Genomic DNA, 17,132 nt, shown 5'->3' with positions numbered 1-17,132 from the left:
TTCATTCTGCGGCTCCTTACAGCTCCTTGCTGTAATAATTCTGTGGTGTGTTCTCTGGTTGTCCAGCCCTATTCATTTTACAGCATGGTGCAGAACAAGTCTATGATACAGGAGGGCTCTGAGGCTAGAGAACGGTCTCTGGTTGTCCAGCCCTATTCCACTTTACAGCCTGGTATCGTCGTGTTGTTAAGCTAGAGAATGGTCAGAGCAGCTTCTTTACATCCATGTCAAAACCCCACCGGGTCCTCAGAGACCATGGTGTCAGCTGTATTGCGTGTCCACTAGACACTACTCAGAGCTCCACGCTGCTCAAATTAGCTGACCACTGACCTGCAGCTGGACTAGGGAACGAACTGAACGTAACAGATAGAAATGTTATGATTAAAGCTGACATGATTTCTCACTCAACATGTTGTCATGACTGTCCTGATCAGGTCAGGCTACAGGAGACCACAACATTACAGATTATCTCTCAACCCCAACAGAGGAGGAGAGATCTAGGGGTCTGAAGATATGGGGTTTTTATGACCCCTCACGCCCCTGGTAAAATTTCAGGCCACAGACAAATTCCTCTGTCCTGTTACTATGGAGAACCAGCCGCAGAACATTAAACATGAAATAAAGGGACTTTGGAACAATGGTTTCCGTCAGCCACAATGCTGGTCATGACGATAGATGGAATATGAAAATGTACTGTATGTCATTTTTGTTTTGTTATTAAAGGTTAATAGATGACGTTATTACGAAAACATTGTAACGTGAAGAGTTTTCCTAGTATATGTTTGATGTTTATACATTGTGCGTTGTATATCCAAATCAAAGAGAATGTTTTGGGGAAGATGAAATGTGAAGTTAGTTGTCTAAAATTGGATTTGAGTCAAATCTAGACCTTGCCCTCTTAACTTGGTACCCCCAGAGAATTGCCCTAAAGGCGGTTACGCCCACTTCTGGCCCAAGGGTATAAAACCTGTGAGTAAAGAATTTCCAGAAGAGACTACGTGACCCAAGCTGCAGCCAAGGTCTAAAAAGTCAACGAACCCAGAACGCAACACAAGTTTGACAACAAAGAAATCCTTTTCTCTCCAAGCTACGGATGAGTAGCTGTTTCTAAGCGGGTGAATTCAAGGTGGACACCAATAGCATCCAATCCCAGCGAATCGACGTATCTAAACGGTTTCATTCCTATGCTGTGAGCTCTGAGATACAGAGCTGTCTATCCTCAGAAGACCCCTTCCAGAGCAAGGGTGAGGGAACAGACTCCTAAGCCAAAAGGACACTGACATCGTGAGGACGACCAGAAAAGCGCACCGGAGAAGTGCATTGAGCAGCCCGAACGGTCCACGCAGAGGATCCTCTGAGACCTTCCCCACGTAATTACATCATTATATTCTGACCCATAAGAGCGGCAGTTTGAGGCAAGACTAGGGTTAGAATAAGCATAGCTGACAAATTCACCTAAATGTATATTTCTCTCGTGTACTTTCTCTTTCTCTCTCTCTTTGAAATCCCCATTGTGGGTAACACGCGCCATAGTGTGTTGGCCCGTTATACTAAGTTCTAATCAATAGCCTTTAATGTGTTTTGTCTATGTGTATCTTTTATCATAATTTTAGCTTTTTAGTAAATAAATATTCAACTAAGATTGGTGTGTTACGAACTCATTGGTGAGACCCGGGTCCGTGACGATTCACGGACTATACGACGTTCAGAACGAGATTGGTAGAGGTAATTGGTTAATTAGCGGCTGTAGTAAAATCGATATTCTGATATTCTTTGAGTTAATTTGAGAAATAGAAACTCAATAAAAACGAATTTTCCCATGGTGTCCCAGGTTAATGAGTTAATAATTGCTTGATTCAGTTAATCACGCAATTAGAAACTTGTAATCATTCAATGAACAACAGTTGTCACATTAACTAATACAACGTCACGACAGGAGAGATATTTGGTTGTAATGGCATGTGCTAAAATGCTTTTAAAATTGTGGTGAAACACTTTTTGAGTGGGCCCCACTTCAGCCAAAGTGTTATTATTTTTGCAAGACAGTGTAACATGTAGTTACACTCATGGAAAAAAAGAGCTATCTGGAACCTAAAAGTTATAACCCTTTATGCTTCCAGGTGGAACCCTTTTGGGTTTCATATAGGACCCTTTCCACAGAGGACTCTACATGGAACCCAAAAGGGTTCTACGTAGAGCAAGAATAGTTATCCTATGGGGACTACTTGTGGATTACAGGAAAAGAAGGACCAAGCACCCCCCCCCCCCCCCCCCCCCATTCTCATTGACGGGGCTGTAGTGGAACAGGTTGAGAGTTTCAAGTTCCTTGGTGTCCACATCACCTACAAACTAACATGGTCCAAGCACACCAAGATAGTCGTGAAGAGGGCCTGACAAAACCTATTCCCTCTCAGGAGACTGAAATAATTTGCCATGGATCCTCAAAAGGTTTAATAGCGGCACCATCGAGGGTTCCACCACTGCCTGGTATGGCAACTGCTCGGCCTCCGACCGCAAGGCACTACAGAGGGTAGTGCGTACGGCCCAGTACATCACCGAGGCCAAGCTTTCAACCATCCAGGACCTCTATACCAGGCATTGTCAGAGGAAGGCCCTAAAAATTGTCATAGACTCCAGCCACCCTAGTCATAGACTGTTCTCTCTGCTACTGCACGGAACCGGTACCGGAGCACCAAGTCTAGGTCCGAGAGGCTTCTAAACAGCCAAGCCATAAGACTCTTGAACATCTAATCAAATTGCTACCCAGACTATTTGCATTGCCCCCCCCCCCTCTTCTACGCTGCTGCTACTCTCTGTTATTATACACTGCTCAAAAAAATAAAGGGAACACTAAAATAACACATCCTAGATCTGAATGAATGAAATATTCTTATTAAATACTTTTTTCTTTACATAGTTGAATGTGCTGACAACAAAATCACACAAAAATGATCAATGGAAATCAAATCTATCATCCCATGGAGGTCTGGATTTGGAGTCACACTCAAAATTAAAGTGGAAAACCACACTACAGGCTGATCCAACTTTGATGTAATGTCCTTAAAACAAGTCAAAATTAGGCTCAGTAGTGTGTGTGGCCTCCACGTGCCTGTATGACCTCCCTACAACGCCTGGGCATGCTCCTGATGAGGTGGCGGATGGCCTCCTGAGGGATCTCCTCCCAGACCTGGACTAAAGCATCCGCCAACTCCTGGACAGTCTGTGGATGGAGCGAGACATGATGTCCCAGATGTGCTCAATTGGATTCAGGTCTGGGGAACGGGCGGGCCAGTCCGTAGCATCAATGCCTTCCTCTTGCAGGAACTGCTGACACACTCCAGCCACATGAGGTCTAGCATTGTCTTGCATTAGGAGGAACCCAGGGCCAACCGCACCAGCATATGGTCTCACAAGGGGTCTGAGGATCTCATCTCGGTACCTAATGGCAGTCAGGCTACCTCTGGCGAGCACATGGAGGGCTGTGTGGCCCCGCAAAGAAATGTCACCCCACACCATGACTGACCCACCGCCAAACCGATCATGCTGGAGGATGTTGCAGGCAGCAGAACGTTCTCCACGGCGTCTCCAGACTATCACGTCTGTCACATGTGCTCAGTGTGAACCTGCTTTCATCTGTGAAGAGCACAGGGCGCCAGTGGCGAATTTGCCAATCTTGGTGTTCTCTGGCAAATGCCAAACGTCCTGCACGGTGTTGGGCTGTAAGCACAACCCCCACCTGTGGATGTCGGGCCCTCATACCACCCTCATGGAGTCTGTTTCTGACTGTTTGAGCAGACACATGCACATTTGTGGCCTGCTGGAGGTCATTTTGCAGGGCTCTGGCAGTGCTCCTCCTTGCACAAAGGCGGAGGTAGCGGTCCTGCTGCTGGGTTGTTGCCCTCCTACGGCCTCCTCCACGTCTCCTGATGTACTGGCCTGTCTCCTGGTAGCACCTCCATGCTCTGGACACTACGCTGACAGACACAGCAAACCTTCTTGCCACAGCTCGCATTGATGTGCCATCCTGGATGAGCTGCACTAACTGAGCCACTTGTGTGGGTTGTAGACTCCGTCTCATGCTACCACTAGAGTGAAAGCACCGCCAGCATTCAAAAGTGACCAAAGCATCAGCCAGGAAGCATAGGAACTGAGAAGTGGTCTGTGGTCACCACCTGCAGAACCACTCCTTTATTGGGGGTGTCTTGCTAATTGCCTATAATTTCTACCTGTTGTCTATTCCATTTGCACAACAGCATGTGAAATTTATTGTCAATCAGTGTTGCTTCCTAAGTGGACAGTTTGATTTCACAGAAGTGTGATTGACTTGGAGTTACATTGTGTTGTTTAAGTATTCCCTTTATTTTTTTGAGCAGTGTATATGTGTTGTCACTTTAATAACTCTACCTACATGTACATATTACCTCAATTACCTCAACACCAGTGCCCCCGCATATTGACTATGTACTGGTACCCTCTGTATATAGCCCGCTATTGTTATTTACTGCTACTCTTTACTTATTTGTTATTCCTATCTTTTAGTTTTTTTAAAATATTTTCTTAAAACTGCATTGTTGGTTAAGGGCTTGTAAGTAAGAATTTCACTGTTAGGTCTACACCTGTTGTATCCGGCGCATGTGACAAATAACATTTTATTTGACAGCTGAAGATTCCTTTGGAAAACTTTTTTTCTACGAGTCTATAGTGTAATGCAGAAACAGTTGAGTCTACCGTTGAAAAGGTTGAGTCAACCTAAAACCATTGATGTTGGCTACCATACATTGATGGTTGAAAGCCAATTGAGATTTACATTTACATTGTTTACATTTTAGTCATTTAGCAAATGCTCTTATCCAGAGTGACTTACTGCAATTAGTGCATACATTTGAATATTTTTTTCATACTTTTCTCTCTGCTGTCATCAACCAACTGGCAGCCATGACAACAAACTGATACTCTTAATTAACAAGGCAGATGGCAGAGCAAAAGCCACCTCATGAAGATGTCAACCTGCACAAACACACACGTTGCGTTCATGCAGGTTGATACTATCAAGCTATAGTGTACCGAAATCCTTCTCAAGTCTAACACAGTTTTAGTTCCCTTTAATGTTTGGCACTGTGGAGTCAGCAAATTGCTAATAAGCAACACATACAGCATAAAAATAAATACACTTTAAAATTGTGTGTAGAATAGTAAGTAAGAAAAAAAATCGAATCTAATCTGCACTAAAAATGAATGTGTTGCACTATTTAGTTGGATTCAGTCAGTTAACAGAGTACCTGATGAGTACCTGATGTTATGCAACACGAATTGTCCGTAGAGCGGCGAGATGGGATTGTGTCGAGGCACAGATCTGGGGAAGGGTACCAAAACATGTCTTCAGCATTGAATGTCCCCAAAAACACAGTGGCCTCCATCATTCTTAAAGAAGTTTGGAACCACCAAGCCTCTTCCTAGAGCTGGCCGCCCTTTGGGGGAGAAGGGCCTTGGTCAGGGAGGTGACCAAGAACCCGATGGTTACTCTGAAAGAGCTCTATAGTACCTCTGTGGAGATGGGAGAACCTTCCAGGAGGACAACCATCTTTGCAGCACTCCACCAATCAGGCCTTTATGGTAGAGTGGCCAGTCAGAAGCCACTCCTCAGTAAAAGGCACATGACAGCCCGCTTGGAGTTTGCCAAAAGGAACATAAAGACTCTCAGACCATGAGAAACAAGATTCTCTGACCTAATGAAATGAAGATTGAACTCTTTGGCCTGAATGCCAAGCAACACATCTGGAGGAAACCTGGCACCATCCCTATGGTAATGCATGGTGGTGGCAGCGTCATGCTATGGGGATATTCTTCAGCAGCAGGGACTGGAAGACTAGTCAGGATCGAGGGAAAGATGAACGGAGCAAAGTACAGAGAGATCCTTGATGAAAACCTATTCCAGAGCGCTCAGGTCCTCGGACTGGGGTGAAGTTACAACTTCCGACAGGACAATGTTTTATTTATTTGATTTTACCTTTACCTAACTAGGCAAGTCAGTTAAGAACAAATTCTTATTTTCAATGACAGCTTAGGAACAGTGGGTTAACTGCCTTGTTCAGGGGCAGAACGACAGATTTGACCCTAAGCACAGAGCCAATACAATACAGGAGTGGCTTCGGGACAAGTCTCTGAATGTCCTTCAGTGGCCCAGCCAGAGCCCGGACTTGAACCCGATCGAACATCTCTGGAGAGACCTGAAAATAGCTGTGCAGTGACGATCCCCATCCAACCTGACAGAGATTGAGAGGATCTGCAGAGAAGAATGGGAGAAACTCCCCAAATACAGGTGTGCCGAGCTTGTAGCGTCATATCCAAGAAGAATCGATTCTGTTATCACTGCCAAAGGCTTTTCAACAAAGTACTGAGTAAATGGTCTGAATACTTATGTGAATCCAATATTTCAGTTTTATGTTTAATAATTTAGCAAACGTTTCTAAAAACCTGTTTTTGCTTCATTATGGGGTATTTCGTGTAGATTGATGAGGGGGAAAACCATTTAAACTATTTTTGAATAAGGCTGTAACGTTAAAAAAAATGTCAAGGGGTCTGAATACTTTCCGAATACTGAATACTTTCCGAATACTGAATACTTTCCGAATACTGAATACTTTCCGAATACTGAATACTTTCCGAATACTGAATACTTTCCGAATACTGAATACTTTCCGAATACGTTGTAATTTGGGAAGGAGGCAGAGAGAACAAGATGCCATGAGCAGTGCTGTAGTTGAATGTGACAAGGTAATTGATAGTTTTACGCAGTAGTATGAACCAATGGAGGGCCAGTTGCTACATAGAGAAATCCAAAACAGTGATTTGTTTCTAGTTCCTTCCATCATCAAAATGTACAATCAATTTTGTTTTCCACCATAGACAGATTCCATTCAATGTATGGATAGCTGTCACGCTCTGACCTTTAATATCTCTGTTTTCTTTATATTTTGGTTAGGTCAGGGTGTGAGTCCTGTGTCTCCTCACTGCACTCGCCCTGAGGTACATGTCACCAGCCCGGTACCACCAGTGCCAGAACCACGCACCATGCCGCCAGTGCGCCTCCAGAGTCCAGTACATCCTGTGCCTCCTCCCCGCACTCACCCTGAGGTGCGGGTCTCCAGCCCGGTACCACCAGCACCAGCACCACGCACCAGGCCTCCAGTGCGCCTCCACAGTCCAATAAGTCCTGTGTCTCCTCCCCGCACTCGCCCTGAGGTACATGTCACCAGCCTGGTACCACCAGTGCCGGAACCACGCACCATGCCGCCAGTGCGCCTCCAGTGTCCAGTACGTCCTGTGCCTCCTCCCCGCACTCACCCTGAGGTGCGGGTCTCCAGCCCGGTATCCCCAGCACCAGCACCACGCACCAGGCCTCCAGTGCGCCTCCAGAGTCCAGAGCTTCCGGCGACAGTCCCCAGTCCAGAACTTCCGGAGACAGTCCCCAGTCCAGAGCTTCCGGCGACGTTTCACAGTCCGGAACCTCCAAAAAATGGGCCACAGTCCGGAACCTCCAACGACGGGCCACAGTCCGGAACCTCCAACGACGGGCCACAGTCCGGAACCTCCAACGACGGGCCACAGTCCGGAGCCTCCAGCGACGGGCCACAGTCCGGAGCCTCCAGCGACTAGCCACAGTCCGGAGCCTCCAGCGACGATCCCCAGTCCGGGGTCTCCGGCGAAGGTCCCCAGTCCGGGGTCTCCAGCAAAGGTCCCCAGTCCGGCGTCTCCGGCGAAGGTCCCACAACATGATGCTGCCACCCCCGTGCTTCACGGTTGGGATGATGTTATTTGGCTTGCAAGCCGCCCCCTTTTTCCTACAAACATAACGATGGTCATTATGGCCAGTTCTATTTTTGTTTCATCAGACCAGAGGACATTTCTCCAAAAAGTATGATCTTTGTTCCCATGTGCAGTTTCAAACCGTAGTCTGGGTTTTTTATGGCGGTTTTGGAGCAGGGGCATCTTCCTTGCTGAGCAGCCTTTCAGGTTATGTCGATATAGGACTTGTTTTACTGTGGCTATAAATACTTTTGTACCTGTTTCCTCCAGCATCTTCACAAGGTCCTTTGCTGTTGTTCTGGGATTGAGTTGCACTTTTCGCACCAAAGTACGTTCACCTCTAGGATACAGAACGCGTCTCCTTCCTGAGCGGTTTGACGGCTGCGTGGTCCCATGGTGTTTGTACTTGCATACTATTGTTTGTACAGATGGACGTCCCTTCAGGCGTTTGGAAATTGCTCCCAAGGATGAACCAGACTTGTGGGCGTTGATTTTCCCATGATGTCAAGCAAAGAGGCACTGAGTTTGAAGGTAGGCCTTGAAATACATCCACAGGTACACCTCCAATTGACTCAAATGATAACAATTAGCCTATCAGATGCTTCTAAAGCCATGACGTAATTTTCTGAAATTTTCTAAGCTGTTTAAAGGCACAGTCAATTTAGTGTATGTAAACTTCTGACCCACTAGAATTGTGATACAATGAATTATAAGTGAAATAATCTGTCTGTAAACAATTGTTGGAAAAATGACTTGTGTCATGCACAATGGAAATGTCCAAACTGACTTGGCATAACTATAGTTTGTTAACAAGAAATTTGTGGAGTGGTTGAAAAACTAGTTTTAATGACTCCAACCTAAGTGTATGTAAACTTCTGACTGTAGGTGTTGTTACTGTGTGTCTTGCATGGTGAGTCATCGAATTATAAATATGGTGTGTACAGTGCTATAAAAAGCTTATGCAGTTTGGTGCTCTAGCATCAAGTGATCTTGATCTAAATATATTTTTGGTAACACTTTACGGGACATTATAGGTGTACATAGGGCTGTGGCGTTGGTGAAATTTTGGCAGTTGGTGATTGTCAAGCAAATAACTGTCGGTCTCATGGTAATTGACCGTTAATTAATATAAACACATTTAGAATCTCAAGCCACTGATGCAGACATTTGGAACATCTACATGGCTAATAAATGCATGTAATATAGCCTACACCGTCACAATAAATCCATTATTTATTTTAGACATGTCTAAAGAAACAATAAAAATTTAGTCTATTTCAGAAGAACAGAATAGCATACTCTGAGTTGTCCTTATGTTAGGTCATGGTCTGGCTATGCTATATGGCTGTAGGCTACACTAGTTCACTTAGCAGATAAAATGTGCTTACAATTCCTTGGCATTATTTTATAGTATGAAGAATACAATAGAAAAAAGATGAATAAAATAGAAAGGATATTTTCTCCAAACTATTTGAGGGGGTATTCTGTGTTGAGCAGTTAACAAAGATACAGGTACTATATTCTAAATTTAGAGTTATTTATGTAATTTTAGTTGTGACAGAAACATTGGGCTATATGTCTTGATTTTAATACATTCTAAGGCTGCATGATGCAACTCTAATTATTTTTTTTTTTAAAGTTGCGTGAAAGGCATGACCTCTGCTTTGTTTTTTGCGCAGTCTGTAAACACTTAATCCGTCTCTCATTCACAATTTGACAAGCACTTGATAATGCCTCGAATTTCCCGATGGCATCACCTTTGTTTGGCTGTAATGTCCCCCATAGAAATTCTGCGCATCATGAGCTCATGGGCTCTCGTGAAGTGATTGATTCAAGTTTAGATTACATTTGCATTGATGTCAGAGTGATTCGAGGAACAATAGAATGCTGAGTAGCAGGCAGTTAGGAAATTTGGTCGGTCACTAATGACCAATGGCATCAGAGCTTTGAGAAGCCTAATTACTGTGACTAAATGGTCATTTGGAATTTGACTGCCTTCGTGACTTGTGACCTCCGGTGTGGCGGCAATATGGTCACAGTAATAGCTAGTCATACAGCATGCTCATAACAAATCTTACAATGCATAATTAATTATAATCCATTATACTTATAACGTTACATACCTTATATGTAACATTCACATTATCATATTTTTCATACAGAGATAACAAGGATGCCTACAAAATAATGGCACCAAAGCTACTAAGGGTTTACTTGCTGGTTAAATCAGTATTACAAAAGGCCGAGTAAGGCTTTGATGACTACCTTCAGTCGAGCAGTGAATTTAAAACACAGATTCAACCACAAAAACCAGGGAGTTGTTCCAATGTCTCGCAAAGCATGTTACCTATTGGTAGATGAGTAAAAATAACAATTAAAGCAGACATTGAGTATCCCTTTGAGCACGGTGAAGTTATTAATTACACTTTGAATGGTGTATCAATACACCCAGTCATTACAAAGATACAGCCGTCCTTCCTAACTCAGTTGCCGGAGAGGAAGAAAACCAGTCAGGGATTTCACCATGAGGCCAATGGTGACTTTGAAACAGTTACAGAATTGAATGGCTGTGATAGGAGAAACCTGAGGATGGATCAACAACATTGTAGTTACTCCAGAATACTAACCAAATTGACAGAGGGACAATAATTAAGCCTGTATAGAATAAAAATATTGCAAAACATGCATCCTGTTTGCAACAACACACTACAGTAACAAGGCAAAAAATGTGGCAAAGCAAATTACTTTTGTCCTGAATACAAAGTATTATGTTTTGGCAAATCCAATCCAAAACATTACTGACTACCACTCTCCATATTATCAAGCAGGGGTACAACACTGGGGATGGGGACAGGGGGACATGCATTTTTGTCCCCCCTCCCACAGTTTTTTTTATTGGAATGTGATACAAAACGAGGCAACAGTGGGCTTTAGGACCATGTGGACACCTTCAAGAGGTCGGGTAGGCTGTTTGCAGTGTTTATCCAACTATATAAAAAAATATATAAAAAATATACAGTATATATATTATGTCCCCCCCACTTCAAAAACCAAAGTTGCGGCCCTGTTTTCAAGCATAGTGGTGGTTGCATCATGTTATCAGTATGCTTGTAATCGTTAAGGACTGGGGAGTGTTTCAGGATAAAAAATTATCGGAATGGAGATAAGCACAGACAAAATCCTAGGGGAAAACCTGGTTCAGTCTGCTTTCCACCTGACACTGGGGTGTGAACACTTTCTAAACACTGAATGGTAATTTGTGAGCAGTGGTGGACTTAGGTATAGGTGACATGGGCAGCCGCCAAGGGCGTCACCTTGCAGGTGGCGGCACGGGCCGCCCACACAAACATTTTTGGAATGATGACATTTGCGCTGTCGGTTTTCTATCGCTCATTTGCTCATCATGCCAATGATACCATGTCACCGTGTGGGACTCTGGGTCAATTAACCTTGTCGGAGTGAGCGCTCTGATTCTAGTTTGTGAGCTAGGCAAACTACTGCCTGGGAAGGTCTCCCACTCAGAAGTACGAGATGGGGAGGTTGGTGGGGGTAGGTTGACCTCAGCTCTCCCCACTTGAAGCCCGAGGTAAGGGGAGTGGGGGAATCTATCAAATAGTGCACCTCTAACATTGTACAGTACTAATGCAAATAGTACAATCAGTCACACTATGAAGTGCTACCAAGTAAACCTCAATACATTCATGATACTGTGAATATACAGTGGAAGTCGGAAGTTAACATACACTTAGGTTGGAGTCATTAACTGCTTTGGGACTGGGGGGCAGTATTGAGTAGCTTGGATAATAAGGTTCCCAGAGTAAACTGCCTGCTACTCAGGCCCAAAATCTAGAATATGCATGTAATTAGTATATGTGGATAGAAAACACTCTGAAGTTTCTAAAACTGTTTGAATGATGTCTGTGAGTATAACAGAACTCATATGGCAGGCAAGAACCTGAGAATAAAAACAACCAGGAAGTGGGAATTATTGTGTAACATGAAGTCCTGTGAGTGCCATCTGATGAAGATCATCAAAGGTTAGTGATTCATGTAATCGCTATTTCTGGAAAATGGCTTTATGGTTTTCTGTGACTAGGTGCTGACCTAACATCATTGTTTGGTGTGCTTTCGCTGTAAAGCCTATTTGAAATCGGACACTGTGGCTGGATTTACATGAAGTTTATCTTTAAAATGGTGTAAAATACTTGCTAGCGTCCCACATATCCCAGATAGGTTTTAAAACTCATTTTTCAACCACTCCACAAATTTCTTGTTAACAAACTATAGTTTTGGCAAGTCGGTTAGGACATCTACTTTGTGTATGACACAACTAAGTTTTCCAACAATTGTTTACAGACAGATTATTTTACTTACCACAATTCCAGTGTGTCAGAAGTTTACATACGCTAAGTTGACTGTGCCTTTAAACGGCTTGGAAAATTTCAGAAAATTATGTCATGGTTTTAGAAGCTTATAATAGGCTAATTGACATCATTTGAGTCAAATGGAGGTGTACAGTATGTTTACAGTATGTCATTCCTAATAGTAATTATACATTGGAGATCTATGCTCTGAGTAATGGTAATAAACCTCACTACATATTTACATGTAGCCCATTACACCTCAATTTAATTGATTTGTGAATACAGTACGCCTACACACACTGTAACAAAACATCAACAACTGCAGAGGTCAATAATGGATATTCGTTCTAAGTCAACGGGTTTACCCCGTTTCACGCGACCGACCGAAAGGCAGGCGCCAAAGAACAGATTCAGCACCATGGCCAGCTCCTCTCTTTACGCCTGCGCGACTTCGTTCAACAATTCTAGAGCTCAACTGGCAGGAAGAGGCCATAGCTTGCGTTTTTCATTGAAGGAGACACTTTCACTCATTCGCGCCCCTCCTCCCTTTCTCTCCCACCTCCTCGCACATCCGTGGCAGTGACTGGCGAGTCACCGTGCAGGAAGAGATTTCCGTGCTGTGTCTGTGTGCGTGCAACATCTCAGCTCTCTCTCCAAGCATAAGTCGTATTTTATGGTAACCTTAAGAAAAGGCTCAGCGAATTCGGGTGTCTTTCGTTTTGAATCAGATAACGGTTTAATTTCAGTTTATTGTTCGAATTCGTATCAATTTCACAATTTCTGCAAATAGGAGTTCTGCCAGGCTACATCCTCTCTAGGCAGCGATATGTTGGATCCGTCATCCAGCGAGGAGGAATCGGATGGTGGGATGGTCGAGGAGGAACACCATCACAAGGAGGCATCGGCACCCCAGAGCGGAGCCCGCATCTCTCCAAGCCGGACGAGCGAGAGCTCCGGCGGACTTGCGCCCAGCAGCAGCAGTCGCAGTAGCGCTCGCCCGACCAGCCCGAGCCCGTCTGCTGCCAGCGAACAGGAGAAGGTGGAAGAGGCCAATTTGCAGAAGGAGGAAGAGGAGCGCAAAAAGAAGCTGCAACTATATGTATTTGTGATGCGGTGCATCGCATACCCTTTCAATGCAAAACAGCCCACGGATATGGCTAGGCGACAACAGAAGGTGAGCCATACACGGTGGCGGGGACGTAAATCACCACATGTCAACGAATAGCCTCCTTTTCACATCAATGATTAGCTAGATGCTTTCATACAGGGCCGGTTAAAGCTACATTAATAATAAACCTACCATCCCACAAACCCTCACGCAATATCATAATATCTAATTGATAGGCTATACCTTGCAAACATTAGCCTTTTCCTCCAACACTGTTTATATGAATGTAGAATGTAGCTGAATTCAGCCATGCATAATGCGAGGATATGAAGCACAGGCAGCTATGGTGTGGGTACGTAGGCAACCGTCATGCAGATGGATGTTGCAGAGAAAAAAACACGGTTCTACACACACAGTAATCAGTCGCAGGGCCTGGCAAACCGTCCAATCCGTGCACCGTGTCATTTATACATGTATATTGCGGAAGGGAATATGTTGAATACAACCTAAATAAAGCAGTGTCGTTGCAGTTGAAGACATCACCATTTGACTAGATTTCTTTTGAGGTCTAGAGCTGTGTGCGGTGCTATTCCTGTTGTAGGATAAAATGTTTGGCTTTTTGCGCCATCACTTGACCCCTCGATTCATTTTCCCAAGGTGACTTATAGCAAGACCCAAGTCCTGACAAGATTGAGGACATTTGGAAGGGCTGCACATGTTCCTTTTAGCGGGGAGACTGCAGGCAGTCTATACCATAATACATATTTATTAATAGAAATTAAATGATTTAGTCAATCAATATTTGATTGGGTCACGTGAACCACATACCATCGAACCATACTATTTAGATAGGGTCAATTATGGTTTATTTAAACCCTTACCCTGTTTGGTGAATACATTCAGCCTTCAATATGCCACCCATATTTCGTCCCAATATAAACCACGGGTGTAAAACATATGGCCTAAATATATATTTTATTTTTTGGGCGAACTTAATATAGCCTACTTTAAAAGGACTAATACCAAATCGAAACTGTGTAGGAATGATAATTGATCTACATTTATACTGTTTCCACGACTGTTTCCGGCTCACTGATAATCACCAAAATTAAAGCTAGACAGTCAGGGAATATCGAAAATTCCAAAAACTATGGATAGAGGACTATCTTTCGCAAGTTTCTTATCCAAATGCTCTTATCCAGAGCAACTTACAGGTGCAATTAGGGTTAAGTGCCTTGCTCAAGGACACGTGAACATATATTTCACCTAGTCAGCTCAGGGATTCAAACCAGCAACCTTCTAGTTACTGGCCCAACACTTTTAACTGCTAGGCTACCTGCCAGCCTCCACAGAGTGTTCTACATTGAACCGTAAAGGGTTCTTCCTGGAACCAAAAAGGGTTCTACCTGGAACCAAAAAGGGTGATTTTATGGGGACAGACAAATAACCCTTTTGGAACCCCTTTTTCTAAGAGTGTATAGCGCACCCTATGAGGCCTGGTCAAAAGTAGTGCACTTCCACTGCACTATAAAGGAAATACATGTAGGTTGCCATTCGGGAAGAAGCCTCACTTAATTTATGTTCATTAAATGGCAGACGAACGCTTGTTCTTCATATCTGTGATGACTCATGGGAGTCAGCATGGGTACAGCCCTGTATTGTAGGCCTACCCACTGATGGGATAAAGGGCAGTGTATTTAGTACATTTACATATTATTATCCCCCATCAGAGGAGGCTGATGGCGCCAAAGGAGATGGCTGTTGTTTTACAGGCTCCTAATCAATTGTGCTATTTTGTGTTTTTTTCTCGTTGTTTGTAATTTATTTTGTACTTAATATTTCTGACCAAAAAGCGCTTCTGCATACAGCTATTACTCACTTTCTTTATTAACGAGTCGGATGCAAAGGATTTACTGCAGATACCGGACCAGGCCCAAATCCTCGTCATTTGCATGAAGAAAATAAGCCGATACAGGGGACGCAGGTGTGAGAATTAGTTGGTGAGTGGGTAACCCTCCGTCCTATTAGCCAACGTGCAATCAATGGAAAATAAACTGGATGAGCTCCGTTCAAGGCTATCCTACCAACCAAGCTGTAATGTATTATGTTTCACTGAGTTGTTGCTGAACAACAACATGAATAATATACAGTTGGCTGTATTTTACAAAGCTCTCCCTCGCCCTCGTTTTGACATATCTGACCATAATTCTATCCTCCTGATTCCTGTTTACACACAAAAACTAAAGCAGGAAGTACCAGTGACTCACTCAATACGGATGTGGTCAGATGATGCAGATGCTAAGCTACAGGACTGTTTTGCTAGCACAGACTGGAATATGTTCCGGGATTCGTCCGATGTCATTGGGGAGTATACCACATCAGTCACTGGCTTCATCAATAAGTGCATCGATGTCATCGTCCCCACAGTGACCTTACGTACAGACCCCAACCAGAAGCCATTGATTGCAGGCAACATCCGCACTGATCTAAAGGGTAAAGCTGCCGCTTTCAAAGAGCGGTACTCTAACCCAGACGCTTATAAGAAATCCTGCTATGCACTCCGACGAACTATCAAACAGGCAAAGCGTCAATACAGGACTAAGATTAAATCCTACTACACAGGCTCTGATGCTCATTGAATGTGGCAGGACTTGCAAACTATTACGGACTACAGAGGGAAGCCCAGGCGTGAGCTGCCCAGTGACAGAAGCCTACCAGACGAGCTAAATTACTTCTATACGCACTTCGAGGAAAGCAACACTGAAGCTTGAGCACACCAGCTTTTCCTGACAACTGTGTGATCACGCCGGCTGTACCCGATGTGAGCCGAAGACCTTTAAACAGATCAACATTTACAAGGCCGCAAGGCCAGACGAATTACCAGGACGTGTACTCACAGACATTTTCAATCTGTCCCTGAGTCTGTAATACCTTCATGTTTCAAGCACACCAACATAGTCCCTGTGCCCAAGAACTCCAAGGTAACCTGTGTGAATGACTACTGACCCGTAGCACTCACGACTGTAGCCATGAAGTGCTTTGAAAGGCTGGTCCTGGTTCACATCAACATATTCATCCCAGAAACCCTAGTCCCACTCCAATTTGCATACCGCCCCAACAGGTCTAGAGATGACGTAATCTCTATTGCACTCCACACTACCCTTTCCCACCTGGACAAAAGGAACACCTACATGATAATGCTGTTTATTGACTACAGCTCTGGGTTCAACACCATAGTTCCCTCAAAGCTCATCACTAAGCTAATGACCCTGGGACTAAACACCTCCCTCTGCAACTCGATCCTTGTCTGCTTGATGGGCCACCCCCAGGTGGTAAGGGTAGGCAACAACAAATGCCACGCTGATCCTCAACATGGGGGCCCCTATTGGGTGTGTGCTTAGTCCCCTCCTGTACTCCCTGTTCACTCATGACTGCGTGGCCAAGCACGACTCCAACACCATCATTACGTTTGCAGCGGCACAATGGTGGTAGGCCTGATCAACGACAATGATGAGACAGCCTATAGGGAGGAGGTCAGAGACCTGCAGTGCAGACCCAGGACAAAAACCTCTCCCTCAATGGGATCAAGACCAAGGAGATGATCGTGGACTACAGGAAAAGGAGGGCTGAGCATGCCCCCATTCTCATCGACGATGCTATAGTGGAGCAGGCTGAGAGCTTCAAGTTCCTTGGTGTCCACATCATCAACAAACTATCATGGTCCAAACACACCAAGACAGTTGTGAAGAGGGCACTACAATGCCTATTCCCCCTCAGGAGACTGAAAATATTTGGCATGGGTCCCCAGATCCTAAAAAAAGTTCTACAGCTGCAACATTGAAAGCATGGTTGCA

At 44.2% G+C, this 17,132-nt stretch overlaps 1 protein-coding gene across 2 annotated transcripts in view; it reads left to right on the top strand.

Moving 5' to 3' along the window:
- Positions 1-12,761: 12,761 nt before the first annotated feature.
- LOC139413709 (calcium-dependent secretion activator 1-like) overlaps positions 12,762-17,132 on the top strand; it is a 143,907-nt gene continuing 139,536 nt past the window's right edge. For both annotated transcript variants that reach the window (XM_071161393.1, XM_071161391.1), the window contains exon 1: positions 12,762-13,344. In XM_071161393.1, the coding sequence (XP_071017494.1) occupies positions 12,997-13,344 (348 nt within the window). In that variant the 5' untranslated portion in view covers positions 12,762-12,996. The remainder of the gene's footprint in view (positions 13,345-17,132) is intronic.

The sequence above is a fragment of the Oncorhynchus clarkii genome, chromosome 7 (assembly GCF_045791955.1).
Source record: "Oncorhynchus clarkii lewisi isolate Uvic-CL-2024 chromosome 7, UVic_Ocla_1.0, whole genome shotgun sequence".
NCBI lineage: Eukaryota > Metazoa > Chordata > Actinopteri > Salmoniformes > Salmonidae > Oncorhynchus > Oncorhynchus clarkii.
Note: the sequence above shows the minus strand (reverse complement) of the source record. Positions and strands in the feature narration are given on the sequence as shown.